At 39.6% G+C, this 15,083-nt stretch overlaps 1 protein-coding gene across 6 annotated transcripts in view; it reads left to right on the top strand.

The window, feature by feature from the left end:
- LOC123857806 (carotenoid-cleaving dioxygenase, mitochondrial) overlaps positions 1-15,083 on the top strand; it is a 102,224-nt gene that overhangs the window by 67,657 nt on the left and 19,484 nt on the right. For 5 of the 6 annotated variants that reach the window (XM_064577432.1, XM_054512301.2, XM_054512300.2 and 2 more), the window contains 4 exons: positions 8,246-8,457; positions 8,652-8,767; positions 9,531-9,633; positions 14,696-14,824. In XM_064577432.1, the coding sequence (XP_064433502.1) occupies positions 8,246-8,457; positions 8,652-8,767; positions 9,531-9,633; positions 14,696-14,824 (560 nt within the window). Of the gene's footprint in view, positions 1-1,435; positions 1,580-8,245; positions 8,458-8,651; positions 8,768-9,530; positions 9,634-14,695; positions 14,825-15,083 lie in introns of those variants that run through there. The other variant, XM_064577433.1, reaches the window with a different exon arrangement.

The following is a 15,083-nucleotide window of genomic DNA, read 5'->3' as shown; positions in this document are numbered from 1 at the left end:
TTTTTTTTTTTTTTTAAAGATTTTATTTATTTATTTGAGAGAGAGAGAATGAGAGAGAGAGAGCACGAGAGGGAAGAGGGCAGAGGGAGAAGCAGACCCCCTGCTGAGCAGGGAGCCTGATGTGGGACTCGATCCCGGGACTCCAGGATCATGACCTGAGCCGAAGGCAGTCGCTTAACCAACTGAGCCACCCAGGCGCCCCAGGCGCCCTTTTTTATTTTTAAAAGATTTTATTTATTTGACAGAGAGAGAGGGAGAGAGAGAGAGCGAGAGAGAGAGCACAAGCAGGGGGAGTGGCCGGCAGAGGGAGAAGCAGGTTCCCCACTGCACAAGGAGCCTGATGTGGGACTCGATCCCAGGACCCTGGGATCATGACCTGAGCTGAAGGCAGACGCTTAACCAACTGAGCCACACAGGTGCCCCCGATTGTTTATTTTTTTGCTGTTGAGTTGTGTGGGTTCTTTATGTTTTGGATATTAATTGAGTTTTTTTGCCCTGATTTAAAAACTTTCACACTATCATAAGCCTTTTAATCCATGTTGCTATGAAATCTGAATGACCGTTATTTTTGATGGCTGGATGGGAAGGTGGTTTGGAGGCAGAGAAAAAGGTGAATCAGCTGGCCTATAGATCCCCCTGGTCCTAATCAGTAGAGTTGTGCTTTCTTCTACTTACATATCTGGATTCCATGCAAGTTATAATTTGAAGAAAGATTCTAAGGCAAAAAGAAGGAGGAGGAGGAAGAGAAAAATAAAACTACCGATCCAACCCTGAGAGAGTAACAGCCTCTTGCAAAAAGCATATGGTCTTTCATCTGCTGCTGAAGTAGCTCTAGTAATTTTTAAAACCAAGCAGCAGAGCTACTTAGGGCCTAGGCTTGCACTACAGGCCTCTTTAAAGGTAAACGTCTTCGTGGGGGAGGTGGTGGTGTGGCTGGTCGTCCTGAGTGTCTACTTTGTACTTCAAATCCATTTCTTCTGAGCCAGCAGTAAGCATTTACAGCAGGAACAGGGTCTGGCCTTCCCCTTGGGTGTGAGGTACAGATGCCTTCAGGTCAAAGAGGAGGTTTGGTTTAGTGCTCGGCTCCCCAGATTAGACTTCCTGGGCCGGCGGAGACCTAAAGCCCGGGCACCCCAACCTGCGAATGAGAGTAGCCCCACTCAGTCCTGAGTCTCTGGTCCCTTTGTGAGACGCCGCCATTCAGGAGTCTCTGTCAACATGCCGACATAGTAGCGACAGGAGAAAGGCCCTTCTTCAATCAGAAGTATTTTATCAATGATTTCATCCATGATATCAATGATTGCATGCTTATCAGTTTTTAAAATGGCATGAGTCTGGGTAGAATAGGAACTTGGTGTCTCCAGGACATGTTTAGCATTCCTTGTACTTTCCAGCTTCCTGCAGCGTGTCCCTTCCTGAAGCCTCCTTCATTCGGTTTGTCCTTCTCACTATTAACGGCAAGCGGGCCGACTTCATAGTGAAGAGGGGCAATTGGATTGGAGCTCCTTCCACTGCCCTCTTCCCCACCTCCAAACTTCTCCACAAAAGTACCTTCTCCTGCCTCCTCGTGATCAGATGTGTAAGTGGCCCTTGTCCTCTCCTCTGAAACCTTGCCCCATCATTCACACCGTCCCCTTGTGTCTGTTTCTCCTTCACCTACCCCTCATCTTGGCCTCAGATGTCCTCTCATCCTAAAACACCCTCATTCCCTATTCCACCTTCCCCTCTCGCTAATACCTGTTCTCCTCCCCTCACTGCCTCTGTTTACCTGCTTCCTGGTGTCTTCTCCGTTCGCTGCCCTCTGACTTTTAACCCACCACTCTACAGTATCTGTTCTCAGAAAGGTCACCAAAGCCTGTTAATTATTAAACAAGATGGACTTTCCAGTCCTTAGCCTGACTTTTCAATAGTGTTCAACATTATTGACCACCCGTCTTAAAATTCTCTCATCCCTAGATTCCTCCATAACAATTTCTCCTGATTCTTTTCTTTTCTTTTCCTTTAAAAGATTTTATTTATTTATTTGAGAGAGAGAGAGAGAGAGAGAGAGCATAGTGCGCACACACACGGGTTGGGAGAGGGGCAGAAGGAGGGGGAGAAGCAGACTCCCTGCTGAGCAAAGAGCATGATGCTGTGCTTGATTCCAGGATCCTGAGATCAGGACCTGAGCCTAAGGCAAATACTTAACCCAACTGAACCTACCAGGCACCCTCTCCTGATTCTTTTTCTATCCATCATCAGATTGCTCATTCTAAAATTAAGTTTTTGTTGCTCATCTCACTTCACTTGTGCCTTTGATATTGATACATCCCAGCCTCTGCCCTGAGTATTCCTCTTCTCTTATTATACGCTTTCTTTGGTATAGTAGAAATAATACATTCTTTGGAGTAAGATGGAGTGGATTCAGATCCCATTTTGCTATTTATCAGTGCTGTGGTCTTAAGCAAGTTTTCCCATATGAGAAATGGGGCTAATTATATAGATTTTAATGACTGGCTATGAGAATTAAAGGAGACAATGAGTGCCTCATTCAGTGGCTGACAAGAATCGGCAGTCAGTACATTTTCATTTTCTTCTTTCCTTTTCTCCTTCCCCACTCCCTTTTCTGCCAAATTACTTTTTATATCTCACCTTACTTCTTGGGGTATTGTAAGGTCCCAAGATTTGGGGTCAGCACTGAATTCAAATCGCTTTCCTGCCTCTTACCAGCCCTGTGACCCTGCGCATGTTTTTACTCTGTACGTTGGCTCCCACATTTTTAAAATTATTCACAGAATCAATGCATATAAACATTTTATATTTATATATAAATTAAAATATATTATATGTTTATTCTTATATATGCATAGGAAAGGATGTGGTAGAGTGCTTAGCACAGTCCTGGCAGGTAGTTAGCACTCAGTAGATGGTAGTTACTGTCTTATTTGCCCCTGGCCTGTGCCTGTCACCCACAGATACTCTCAAACATGCATCTCCCACCCAGCCCCATCTCTTGTGCTCCAGCACCTGTATTTCGCCAACTGGCTGTAGAACATCTTTGCTCTGATGGCTTCACATAGCCCAGACTCTGGTTCAAAACTACACTATTTGCTCTGCACATTTTCTCCATCTCAGTGAAAGCAAATGATCCCCCAGGTATAACTTTTTGGACCTTCTCTTTCTGTCACTGCTTTTATCCTATCAGTCACCTGACTTGTTTCTGGAATTTTCTCATTATACTGTTTCAGTTCAGGTTCTCATAATCTCCCACTTGAATTATTGCCGGGTCTCCTCATTGGTTTCTCCGAATCTGGATGCTCCTCGTGCTATCCCGTGTTCTACTGTGTGTCCAGAGTGACCTTTCTAAGATGCAGGTCTCACTGTTTCACCCTCCTGTTTCAAAACTCCACATGTTGCTGTTGCAGGTCTTTGAGCTGTAAGTCTAAGTGCAGATAGGTCTTGTGCTGACCTATTTCCCCATCGCCGGCCACTGAAGGCTCTGCCCACACACGAATTTGTAAGCTGGCTCTTCCTCCAGGATTCCATAGGCCTTCACTGCTCTTCCTCCCTTCCTTCCTTCCTCCCTCCCTTCCTTCCTTCCTTCCCTTCCTCCCTTCCTTCCTTCCCTTCCTCCCTTCCTCCTTCCTTCCTCCCTCCCTCCTTCCCTCCCTCCCTCACTTTCCTTTTCCTCCCTTTCTGTCCTTTCTTTCTTCCTTCCTTCCTTCCTTCTTTCTTCTTTCTTTCTCTCTCTCTCTCTCTCTCTTTCTTTCTTTCTTTTTTCTTTCACCACCTCTTGCTAGGATGCCCTTCTCCCCTTCTCCAACTGGCAAACATCCTTAGGGAACCAGACAAATGTCTCCTTTCCTCTAGACCCTTCCCTGATCCCCACATCCTTCCATCCTGTTGCTCCTTCTGTGCACAGATACTATTTTTTTAATACTTGTCTGTTGTCTCAGAGAACAACTTTATGACATAGTTATGTGCCTGTAAGCACTGGTCTTGGCACAGCCTGGCAGAATAGTAGGGGCTTGAGAAAACTCGAGAAAAGTTGGTTGGTTTGAGTAAAAGAGTACATGGAATGATAGGGTCCAGAAGGACCTTTTTTTTTTTTTTAAAGATTTTATTTATTTATTTGAGAGAGAGAGTGAGAGAGAGAAAGAGCACAAGAGGGGGGAGCGGGAGAGGGAGAAGCAGACTCCCCGCCGAGCAGGGAGCCCGATGCGGGACTCGATCCCGGGACCCCAGGATCACGACCTGAGCCGAAGGCAGTCGCTCAACCAACTGAGCCACCCAGGCGCCCGGGTCTAGAAGGATCTTATGAGATGGAATCTAACAAGTGGAATATCATTAAAGGTATATGTAGAGGAAGAGAAATTTTACAAGCACAAGGATGAAAGTGATGTGGTTTAACAACAAAATGTGTTAAAAATTACTTAGGGGTTTTGGTTGACAGCTCAGTGTGAGTCAATACTATGAGGTGGTAACAAAAAAAAAAATAAGAAGGAAAGAAAAGAATACGAAGTTTCTTAAATGAAGAAACTGAGTGTCTGCTGTTACACCTGGGGTATTGTGTTTGGAACTGTGTATTGTGTTTTTAGAGGTGTTTAGATTAGAATAGCAATAATTATTGAAATTATTTTCTTTTTAGTGTTTTTAAAAAAGATTTTATTTATTTATTTGACAGAGAGAGACACAGCGAGAGAGGGAACACAAGCAGGGGGAGTGGGAGAGGGAGAAGCAGGCTTCCCGCTGAGCAGGGAGCCCCATGCGGGGCTCGATCCCAGGACCCTGGGATCATGACCTGAGCCGAAGGCAGACGTCAACGACTGAGCCACCCAGGCGCCCCTTCCCTTTAGTGTTTTTTGAAAAAATTTACCCAAACAGAGAAAGCACTAGCTAACACAATCAAGAAGAAAAAGGGAGGAAGCACAAATGTGCAAAACAAGAAATGGCAGGGGGAAAGGAAACCATCGAAACAGATAAAAGTGTACAGGAGTCTTTTCAGACCTCCCAGCAAATACATTTGAGAACCTTGTGAAGTGCATGGTTTCCTGGGAAAACACAGAGTACCACAACTGATAGAGATAGCAGGTGTGAACAGAACAATTTCTGTAGAGGAAAAAGAGATACTTATTAAGTATCCACCTCTCAAAAAAAGCACCAGGCCCAGATTTCTTCACAGAGAAATGCTACCAAGCCTTCAAATATCAAATAGTCCTGATTCATTATTAAAGAGAATTGAAAATGAAGGGAATCTTTCCACTTCTTTTTATGAAACAAGTATAATATTAATTATCTACACATGATACAGACAGTACAGAAAACTATTACTTATTCATATTATTTATGAATATCCATGAAAAAATATAAAATATATAGTGCCAATATAAGACAAATATTTTATTAACAAATGGAATCCAACACTACATAAAAATATAATTCACTATGATGAGGCAAAGTAAGTGCATTATTTGGAAATCTATGAATACCATATACCATATTTTTTAAAAAAAGATTTTATTTATTTATTTGACAGAGAGAGACACAGTGAGAGAGGGAACACAAGCAGGGGGAGTGGGAGAGGGAGAAGCAGGCTTCCCGCTGAGCAGGGAGCCTGACGCGGGGCTCGATCCCAGGACCCTGGGATCATGACCTGAGCCGAAGGCAGACGCTTAACGACTGAGCCACGCAGGCGCCCCTATCATATACCATATTAATAGGTTTTAGCATAAATAATCATAGGATTATCTCCATAAATGCTGACAAAACTTTTGTCAGAAGTCAACATCCATTCCTCATGAAAATATTCATAAAACAGGACTTGATGGATACTTTCTTAACATGATTATATATATATATACACACACACATATATATGTATACATAATCTATATGTATATGTATATACAATATATGTATATCAAATATATGTGTGTGTACATGTATATATACACACATGTATGTATTTATATAGATGTATGTATATACACAAACATAATATGTTTTAATCTTAGTCTTAAAACCAGTAATATTAAATTGGGAAAGACTATAAGTATTTTCTTTAAGACAGGAGCAAGGAGAAAATGGCCACTATTCCACTGCTTTTCAACTAGATGTAACCAATACCATTAGACTAAAGAAATTGATTAGAGGCACAAGGATTAGTAGAGTACAACTATCTCTGTTTGTGGATGATATTTTAGTAAATCTGGAAAACCACAAAAATCAATGACAAGACTAAAACAATAAAAGGTAAGGTAACTAGATGTAAAATTAACCTACCAAAATCAATAGCCTTCATATACACAAACAATAACCAGTTAGGGAACATAATAGGATAAAACCTTTACAGTAACAACAAAGGAGATTAAATATTTAGGAACTTAACAAGAAATGTGCAAACTTTAAAACACTCCCGAAAGACACAAACAAATGAAAAAACATCCTGTGTTCTTGAATAAGATATTTCAACAACATAAAGATGTCAGTACTCCTTAGGTTAATTTTAAAATTTGACGCAATCTTAATAAAAATTCTAACAAGTTTTTAAAAGAAGTTAGACAAATCAACATAAAGTTTATGTGGAAAAATAAATATGTAAGAATAGTAAAAAAAACACTAATGGTTTTTTAGTGAAGGGACTAGCCCTTCTAGACATTAAAAGATACTATAGAGTGCCTGCGTGGCACAGTCAGTTAAGCATCTGACTCTTGGTTTCAGCTCAGGTCATGATCTCAGGGTCATGAGATTGAGGTCCGCATTGGGCTCTGTGCTCAGCGCAGAGTCTGAGATTCTCTCTCTACCTCTCCCTCTGCCCCTCCTGTTCATGCTTCTCTCTCAAATAAATAGAACATAAATCTTAAAAAAATACTATAAAGCGTCAATAATTAACACATTGTGGTATCAGTGCATGAATAAATAGATAAGTGATATAGAATAGAAAGCCAAGAAATAAACCCAAAAACGATTGGAAATTAAGTTAATAATAAAGATGGCATCTCAAATCACTTGGTAAAGAGAGTCTCTCTTTTTTTTTTTTTTTTTACTTTATTTCCTGCATTTTTTTTATTGTGGTAAAAAAAACAATATAGGAGTGCCTGGGTGGCTCAGTCTGTTAAGCATCTGACTTTGGCTCAGGTCATGATTTTAGGGTTCTGGTACCGAGCCTTGCTTTGGGCTCCGTGCTCAGCACAGTCTGCTTCTTCTTCTCCCTCTGCCCCTCACCCCACTCATGCTGTCTCTCTCTCTCTCTCAAATAAATAAATAAATAAATAAAATCTTAAAAAACCCCCCATAACATAAAATTTACCATCTTAGCCATTTTTAGGGGTCAAAGTTAGTGTTAAGTTTATCACATTGTGAAACAGATCTTCAGAACTTTTTCCTCCTACAAAACTGAAACTATACCTTGTGTGTGTGAGAGAGAGACTGGATTATTTCATTTATAACCATGTCCTCAAAATTCTTCTATGTTGTATCATGTGACAGAATTTCCTTCCTTTTTAATGGACATTGGTTTGCTTATTTTTTGGTTATTGTAAATAATGCTGTATAAACACAGGTGTACGAATATCTCTTTGATTCCCTGCTTTCAGGACCATTGCCTTAAGACAATGGTGTTAGCCTTGCTTATCCGTGCTGAAGACATTAAGCATTCAGTCTATCAAGCACATGAATAAAAAGACTGTATGATGTGAAGCCCTTTAAAAAGCAAAGCCACCAATTTTTCTTTATAGTTTTTTGATGTTTCATCATTTAAATAGATCATTTCTACTGTAATCATATGTATAAAAATGATTATCCAGTAAGTACAGTTATCTTATTTGTTTACTTTAGCATAATTCTGATAAATTGAAAAGTTTTAAAGTAAAGGGAAAATATAAGATATGAAGATAACTATTTCTAAAAGCGTAGGAACCCATTTTAATTGAGAAAATATCAAATATTCCATATCCTTGCATGTTATTCTCTTGGCTATAGGGTAAAAATCAGAATTATCTTAGGAATCACCAATTTGGAGGGTTTTTTCAGCCTTCTAAGTGTGAGTTTTTTGATGGGGTAGGGGTCAGGAGAATGTAGGTTGCTCTTTTCTATTGCACTCCAGGATATACTCAAAAGGTATCATCCCTTAATTTCAACTTTTCTGAATAATCAAGTTGTGCTGGGAACCCATTCCAATTCCTTATCTCTATATTTGAAGGCTCTTGTTTTTACCCCGTGTTTTTCTTACTGATATTTGTTTTTCTCTTTTTGCTCCTGTTTGAAGGTACAATCACTGGTTTGATGGAATGGCTTTGCTTCACCAGTTCAGGATGGAGAAGGGCACGGTGACCTATAGAAGCAAGTTCCTGCAGAGTGATACATATAAGGCCAATAGTGTTCATGACCGAATTGTCGTCTCAGAATTTGGCACGCTGGCTCTCCCTGATCCATGCAAGAATGTTTTTGAACGTTTCATGTCAAAGTTTGAGCTGCCTGGTAAGCAGCCTTTACTGTACCCAGAATTTCTGGGTGATAGTGATGATTCTTTAATTATGATATGTGTGAATCTATATAAATATATATTTTGAAATAGATTTTTTTTTTGGTATGAGAGGATATTTAAGCTGTTTTGTTGCTCTGATTGTGTGCTACCGTACCTTGTGGTGTTTAACTCTGGGGTTTGGTTTCAGCAATGACTGACAATACCAATGTCAACTATGTGCGGTACAAGGGCGACTACTATGTTAGCTCTGAGATCAACTTTATGAATAAAGTGGACATTGAAGCTCTGGAAAAAACAGAAAAGGTAAAATATAGGCTAAAAAATGAATAAAATGGACCCTAAAATGTCTTTCCTTTCAACATACTTTTAGAGTAGGAGATATCTGAAGAAGAAATTGGAGGGGCGCCTGGGTGTCTCAGGCAGTTGAGTGGCTGACTCTTGATTTCGACTCAGGTCCTGATCTTGGTGTCCTGGGATCAAGCCCTGCAACTGTCTTAGTGTTCAGCGGGGAGTCTGCTTCAGGATTCTCTCTCTCCCTCTGCGCCCCCTAAAATAAATAAAATCTTAAAAAAAGAGAGACAATTCTAGACTTCTTCTTCCTTAGTCCTAATATCTGAAGGCTATGGTAAAGGAGAAATAGAATAGTATAGATTTACTTTGGTCATTTCATGTTCTTCCTAGCTACAGGTAGAATTGGACTAGAGATTGTCTAGACCCATACTGCTTTCACTTAACACATTAATTAAAAATAAATAAAATTTTGGACCAGACTTTTAATTTTAACTCTTATTTTTAGTACTTTCCTGTGATCTTGGGGAAAAAAATCCTTATTGGATAATCGTTTCTGTCCATTTGTTGTTGCTGGTGGTGAGTTTTTGTTTACTATTTAGTCTCAGTTTCTTTAGTAGGAAAAATAATTTTGATTTCTCAGAAGTAAGATTAGGGCTTATAGTATAGTTTTCCTATTCTATTTTTAAAATATTTGACACATTCCTACTGTCTCTGCGTCTACGTAGAGATCTGCCTGTGTAACATTTAAAAGTCCCTGATGGTCTTAAATTTGCAGGTAGACTGGAGCAAATTTATTGCTGTGAATGGAGCAACTGCACATCCTCATTATGACCCAGATGGAACAGCATACAACATGGGGAACTCCTTTGGGCCACGTGGTAAAGTTGGGATGGGGGTCTTTTTAAAAATAATTAGGGGTTAACTATCTTCCCAGGGTTTCATAATGGTTAAGGTTGTAAGCCTACGGGAACTTTGTTTGAAATGTTCAGAAAGAAATCTCCAAAGTGGTATAACTGAGCTTAAAGTATATAATTTCCTGTGTTCTGTGGTCCTTTTGCACATACACTTAGCAACTGATTTGCTATTTGACCTTTTCAGCATGACTTACATTTTTATATTCTGTTGTGCTTTTTGGCTCACAGGCATTGTAGGGATTTTCAATATGTATTTCTCAAACTTGAATTTCTTAGAAGTATCATATTGTAAGTACACAAAAAGTAGAATGCTGCAGCAAAGAGATATGGGGAAGGTACATTGCTTATCACATGGGAAGGAATTTATTTTTATCATGGGAGTAACACACCATGAGGTAAGTTAAGGTTATAGTGTGGTTGTATTTATAGCTGTTTATATCACGTCTCTTTCCTGGTCACCCACATACTTTTCCAACTGCCTACCTATCTGCCCCAGAAAGTTCTAATAGTTAATAATGATACCTAACATTTACTGAGCATGAGTGTCTAGTATATGCTGGTGTTAAGCATTTTTCCATATATTTTCTCCTTTAATCCTTACAACAACTCTCTGAGAAAGGTACTATAATTGCCCCATTTTACAGACAATGGCAGTGAACCTTGAGAAGGTTTAGGATACTTGCTTAGGCAAACTTCTAAGTATGTAAGACTGGTCTTGAGCCTGAATCACATCCAAAGTCACTCTGATAGACCATCTTAGAAATTACTCATTGCTGAGTACAGAAGACTCTCAGAGCGTGCAAATTCATGTTCCTATAACCTAAGTACATGTCTCTCTGTTTGAAAAGAAATGGGTCAGCTGCCTGGGTGGCTCAGTTGGTTGAGCAACTGCCTTCGGCTCAGGTCATGATCCTGGAGGCCCAGTTTCGAGTCCCACATCGGGCTCCCTGCTCAGCAGGGAGTCTGCTTCTCCCTCTGACCCTCTCCCCTCTCATGCTCTGTCTAACTCTCTCTCAAATAAATGAATAAAATCTTAAAGAGAGATGTGTAGCTGTTAGATATTTCTATCTTAGCTATCAATCTATCATCTATAACCTGTGAAACCTCTGTAGAGTTTAACTTTTGTGTAGGTTAATGTATACTTTTGGTGAGTAATTGGCTTTGCAGGTTGTTGGTCTCTACCTCGCCATATTTATACCTGTGATGTATATTAAAATGAATACTGCAGGTGTGTTTTTTACTTGCTCATGTAGAGATAGGGTACCCTGAAACTTCATCACCCAGGTCTCTCTCCTCTTCTTTATTACCTGATCTAGGGTAGGGGTGTATCCTTCAAAGCTGTTATAGAACACAGCAAACACCCTTTTAGGTAAAATCTTTCAGCAAATGGGTAAACTGACTCAGCAGTTTTTTGTCCATCTTTTCTGATCATTAAAAAAAGATTCATTTTTTATTTATTTATTTTTATTTATTTATTTATTTTAAAAGATTTTATTTATTATTTTTTTGACAGAGAGAGACATAGCGAGAGCAGGAACACAAGCAGGGGGGAGTGGGAGAGGGAGAAGCAGGCTTCCTGCTGAGCAGGGAGCCTGATGCGGGGCTTGATCCCGGGACCCTGGGATCATGACCTGAGCTGAAGGCAGACGCTTAACGACTGAGCCACCCAGGCACCCAAGATTCATTTTTTAAAAAATGGTGTCTACTCTATATGCTTTTTTGGTCTGTTTTTTCTTCCCTTAGCAACATATTAAAATATTGTAATTAATTATTTCTTACATCAAGAAGCATTTTATAGAACCAAGCTGCATAGAATTCTCCTAAGTAGAACTATTTTCTTGTTAATTAAAATATGGTTGACAAAAAATAAATTTCTTAATAAATTGACTCTCAATCAAGTAGATAACCTTGTAACTAGTTCATAATATGATAAAAACTGTTTAACCATTCTGAATTATATATTCTAAAATAAATAGTCATTAGATCAGAGGTTCTTAGCCTTTAGTGTACCTAAGAATGTTCTGAACACTTCTAGCAATATAAATTACTGGGCTTTATCTTCAGAGATTTTGGTTCAATAGACTTGAAAAGGGGCCAGGAATCTGCATTTTAACTACTCCCTTACCCCTTATGTTGGCGCATTCGAGCAAGGTCCCCAGGTGATTTTGGTGCAAGTGACTCCTGGATCTTTGAGAAATCCTGCCCCCAGTCATCAGAGGCTGTCTTGTTACTTTGCCTCAATTTGCTATTATACAAAATCATGAAGAGTCTCCCAGAGTTAGACTCACAGGACTGGGGAGGTCATTCTTTTGGGCTTTCCTCTGCTGGCTGTTTCCTGGGTATATGTCTGTCTTGCTCAGGGCTTCACAACTTGTGATTAGAACAGTTCATTAACTAAGAGTGGTTAAATTTAGTGAATTGAGTCTTGTCACTTAATCCAGCTACTGAGATGGGCAGTTCTTCTCTTTATCTTCTCCTAACTTCAACTAAAACTGAATTTTCTTTCCTCCTTCCTCTCCTCCTCCTTCTTTTTACTTGATGATTTAGTCCAGTGAGGAGTTTTTGAACTGGAACTGGAATGTACATGTCCTTGCAGGGAACTTACTACCTAGGTTGTGGGAAAATTTAGTGATTCCCCTAATAAAGTGCTCACCAGTAATTTCTATCTTTAAGAAGTAAAAAGCTTTTAATTGTTTTAGCCTTTCCATATATTTTTAGAAAGACTTTTAAAAATGAACAAAAATCCTCTAAACATTAATCAATCTAGGTAGTTTTTAGTACTAGTTAAATATATGTAATAAGTTAGATGGCTCTATGATACTCTTGAACTGTAGAGCTTGTCTTTTATCGCTGTTATAACTCATCACTGTTTATATATCATGGGTGCTCAGAACACATGTATATCCCCAACTCAGACCTCTCCAGTATTTTATATCCAGTTGCTTACTCAATGTTTTTACTAGGATGTCTAATAGGCATTACAAAATTAATTTATCTAAAAACCAAACTCCTGAAATTTTCCCCTAGATTTTTTCTGCTTAAAATATTCCCCATCTCAGTTGATCCTTCATCTTTGTTCCTCAGGATGATAATTTTGGAATCATCCTTCCCACCTGTCTTTCTCGCATCCATATCCAGTTGGTCAAAAAGCAATTGCAGCAAGTGCCTTCAAATAAATAAAAAATCCAGCCACTTCATATGACCTCTCATGCCAGCACTCTGGTTTGAGCCCACCATCCTCTCTCATGTGAATTATTGTAATAGCTTCTTAATGGATCTCCATGCTTCTGTCCCGTCAGCTCATTCTCAGCATATCAGCCAGTTATCCTTTTAACCCACCCACCTCGTCTCCTTAGACTCTTCTCCTTGTTTACTATAACAGGGCCACACTGGCCTCCTTGCTGTTATTTGAACACTCCAGACTTACTCTTGGCTGAGAATCTTTGCATTTACTCTTCTCTCTGCCTGGACTGTGATTCTCTCAGGTGTCCTCAAGGCTCTCTTCCACACCTCCTTCAGGTCTTTACTCAAATGTCACCTTCTTAGTTAAGCCTTCTCAGATCACCATATCGAAAATTGCAAACAGTGGCCTCCATCTATATACACTTATGCTTGATTCCCGTTCCCTGTTTTATTTTTCTTTGTAGATCTTTTTGTCATCTCATGCTTTATATTTTTACCTATGAATGCTTTATTTGAGCTTTATCAAAGAAGAGCCTTTGTATATTTGCACACTGCTGTATACAAGTGTCTGGAAGATAAACTTAGGACACTCAGAAGAGTGCCTGGAATATAGTTGGCACTCAATAAGTAATTGCTGAACAAATGAATGGAGAACTTGTTCCAAAAGAAGCTCAATGATTGCAAAATTCTGCAAGTTATTGGTCCAGTTTTTCAGGACCAGCATTGGCAATTTTAATACCAGAAATATAATTCGAGATGACCTCAGTATATGTTTATTCACTGAATGATTTAAAAAACATATGTTGTTAATTCATCTGTCAATAGCTATTTGTACTGTGCCTATTGAATTCTAAGTCCTTGCTTGGTACTGAGGATGCAAAGATGAATCAGACACAATTCCTGCCCTTGAAGAACTCACCAGTATACTGGGAAGCAGATAAACAAGCACAAAATTATAGTTCAGTAAGACAAGTGCTGTGACTGTATGGGATATATTCAGGGCATAGAGGAGGGACACCAAATACCTTTGGGGTGGGGAAGAGTCAGGGAGTGCTACTTGAGGAGTGGGTTACCTGAGCTAATTCTTGACGAAGCAGTAAGATGAATGATTACATGAATGAAGGTGATTGCATGAATGCATTGATGAGAAAGGATGAGATAGGACTCAGAGAGACCCCAGGGATCCAGAGGACTGGAGAGAAGAAGTGGGTGTGGGGGCAAATGGAGACTGTAGTTGTAGGGACTGGGGAGTCGGGAGAGGGACAAATAGAATTTGAAGATGATCCTGGCTGGTACCTAATCTCTTCCTATAGAGAATGAGTTCATCTTCAGGAAGTGAGAGGGTAAACTTTTGGGAGCATTAAAATGCAATAAACTTAGGTATTAATCATGAAAAAAATGCAATAAACTGTTGGTTGATTACTTTGTGTGTATTACTTTAAAATCTTACCTAATGTGACTTTCATAAAGTTAACTTTTTTTTTTTAGATTTTATTTATTTATTTGACAGAGAGAGACACAGCGAGAGAGGGAACACAAGCAGGGGGAGTGGGAGAGGGAGAAGCAGGCTTCCCGCCGAGCAGGGAGCCCGATGTGGGGCTCGATCCCAGGACCCTGGGATCATGACCTGAGCCGAAGGCAGACGCTTAATGACTGAGCCACCCAGGCGCCCCAGTTAATATTTTTTTTTATCCAAGTCTTTGTTTGAAATAACCCTTTATGAAATATGGATGTCAGGCATATATTGTATAAATCTCTTAACTGCTATTGTGTAGTCCATGAGTGTGAGGGTTATCTTTTATTCTAGAATGTGTGTAAAATAACACAGGACTTTGTTTTCCAGGTTCTTGCTATAATATTATTCGGGTTCCTCCAGAGAAGGTGGATCCTGGGGAGACAATCCACGGAGCCCAGGTGATATGTTCTATTGCCTCTGCAGAGAGGATGAAACCTTCTTACTATCATAGCTTTGGTAAGCCCAGACATAAGGTAAATTGCAATGGCATCTGCCTTAATGTCGCTGTAGCAGAGGAACTAGTTTGGGCAAATACTGTGTTGATAAGCTTATCAAAGGATGCTGATAATGAGACCAAGGTTGCATTTTAATGCCAGTTAAGTTTATTCTACTCAGTCACATACTTCTTACCCTGGCCAAATGACTGCTTAAAAAGACGTATTTATTTTAGTACTAGCAATTACTTAAAAATTGACAACATCAAAAGTGAACCGTA

This window comes from Mirounga angustirostris, unplaced genomic scaffold (assembly GCF_029215605.1).
Source record: "Mirounga angustirostris isolate CCGP_5_RB_7025 unplaced genomic scaffold, mMirAng1.0.hap1 SCAF_13, whole genome shotgun sequence".
Taxonomy (NCBI): Eukaryota; Metazoa; Chordata; class Mammalia; order Carnivora; family Phocidae; genus Mirounga; species Mirounga angustirostris.
The sequence above is the reverse complement of the archived record's forward strand: the minus strand, read 5'-3'. Positions and strand labels throughout refer to the sequence as shown.